Source organism: Hyla sarda, chromosome 1 (genome assembly GCF_029499605.1).
Source record: "Hyla sarda isolate aHylSar1 chromosome 1, aHylSar1.hap1, whole genome shotgun sequence".
Classification (NCBI taxonomy): domain Eukaryota; kingdom Metazoa; phylum Chordata; class Amphibia; order Anura; family Hylidae; genus Hyla; species Hyla sarda.
Window position 1 is genome coordinate 15,916,308 of NC_079189.1, and position 2,128 is coordinate 15,918,435.

Below are 2,128 nucleotides of genomic sequence, written 5' to 3' on the forward strand. Positions count from 1 at the left end.
ATCTCAGCCTCATGTGTGATACTATAAGCTGTGTTAGTGTATCTCAGCCTCATGTGTGATACTATAAGCTGTGTTAGTGTATCTCAGCCTCATGTGTGATACTATATGCTATTATTGTATCTCAGCCTCGTGTGTGATACTATAAGCTGTGTTAGTGTATCTCAGCCTCGTGTGATACTATATGCTGTGTTAGTGTATCTCAGCCTCATGTGTGATACTATAAGCTGTGTTAGTGTATCTCAGCCTCGTGTGATACTATATGCTGTGTTAGTGTATCTCAGCCTCGTTTGATACTATATGCTGTGTTAGTGTATCTCAGCCTCATGTGTGATACTGTATACTGTGTTAGTGTATCTCAGCCTCATGTGTGATACTATATGCTATTATTGTATCTCAGCCTCATGAGTGATACTGTATACTGTTAGTGTATCTCAGCCTCATGTGTAATACTATATGCTGTGTAAGTGTATCTCAGCCTCATGTGTGATACTATATGCGTTAGTGTATCTCAGCCTCATGTGTGATACACTATGTTCTTGCCTCCAGTGAACACTTACACCTATGATTTCTCATACACTCACAGTAGGGAAAATCCAAAGAGAAAACTACATTTCCCATGAAGCAGCGGGGATGTGACGTCACACGTTCAGTAAGCGCTGTGCGCGGTGACGTAGTTGAGAGGGCGGCACCCGGAGTCTCTCAGACATGGCGGAGCTGGAGACAGCGGCAGAACATGAGAGGATACTGCGGGAGATAGAGAGCACCGAGACGGCGTGTATCGGCCCCACACTGCGGTGAGTGAGCGGGCAGGGACCGGAGACATGTATACGTGTATATACAGGGGCAGCTGCGTCACTACATGTGTATATACACAGACTGTCACTGGAGATATATACATGTATACAATGTATACACATAGACAGTCACTGGAGATATATACATGTATACACATAGACAGTCACTGGAGATATATATATATATATATACATGTATACACATAGACAGTCACTGGAGATATATACATGTATACACATAGACAGTCACTGGAGATATATATATATATACATGTATACACATAGACAGTCACTGGAGATATATATATATATATATATATATATATATATATATATATATATACACATGTATACACATAGACAGTCACTGGAGATATATACATGTATACACATAGACAGTCACTGGAGATATATATATATATATATATATATATATATTTATATATATATATATATACATGTATACACATAGACAGTCACTGGAGATATATATATATACATGTATACACATAGACAGTCACTGGAGATATATATATATATATATATACATGTATACACATAGACAGTCACTGGAGATATATATATATATATATACATGTATACACATAGACAGTCACTGGAGATATATATATATACATGTATACACATAGACAGTCACTGGAGATATATATATATATATATATATACATGTATACACATAGACAGTCACTGGAGATATATATATATATATATACATGTATACACATAGACAGTCACTGGAGATATATATATATACATGTATACACAGACAGTCACTGGAGATATATATATACATGTATACACATAGACAGTCACTGGAGATATATATATATATATATATATATATATATATATACATACATGTATACACATAGACAGTCACTGGAGATATATATATACATGTATACACATAGACAGTCATTGGAGATATATATATACATAGACAGTCACTGGAGATATATATATACATGTATACACATAGACAGTCACTGGAGATATATATATATACATGTATACACAGACAGTCACTGGAGATATATATATATACATGTATACACAGACAGTCACTGGAGATATATATATATATATATATACATGTATACACATAGACAGTCACTGGAGATATATATATATATATACATGTATACACAGACAGTCACTGGAGATATATATATATACATGTATACACAGACAGTCACTGGAGATATATATATATATACATGTATACACATAGACAGTCACTGGAGATATATATATATATACATGTATACACATAGACAGTCACTGGAGATATATATATATATATATATATACAT

General features: G+C 34.2%; 1 protein-coding gene across 2 annotated transcripts in view; it reads left to right on the forward strand.

Annotated features, from left to right (window-relative positions):
* The first annotated feature begins 661 nt into the window (after positions 1-661).
* Positions 662-2,128, forward strand: part of EXOC6B (exocyst complex component 6B) — a 267,847-nt gene continuing 266,380 nt past the window's right edge. For both annotated transcript variants that reach the window (XM_056552744.1, XM_056552745.1), the window contains exon 1: positions 662-794. In XM_056552744.1, the coding sequence (XP_056408719.1) occupies positions 706-794 (89 nt within the window). In that variant the 5' untranslated portion in view covers positions 662-705. The remainder of the gene's footprint in view (positions 795-2,128) is intronic.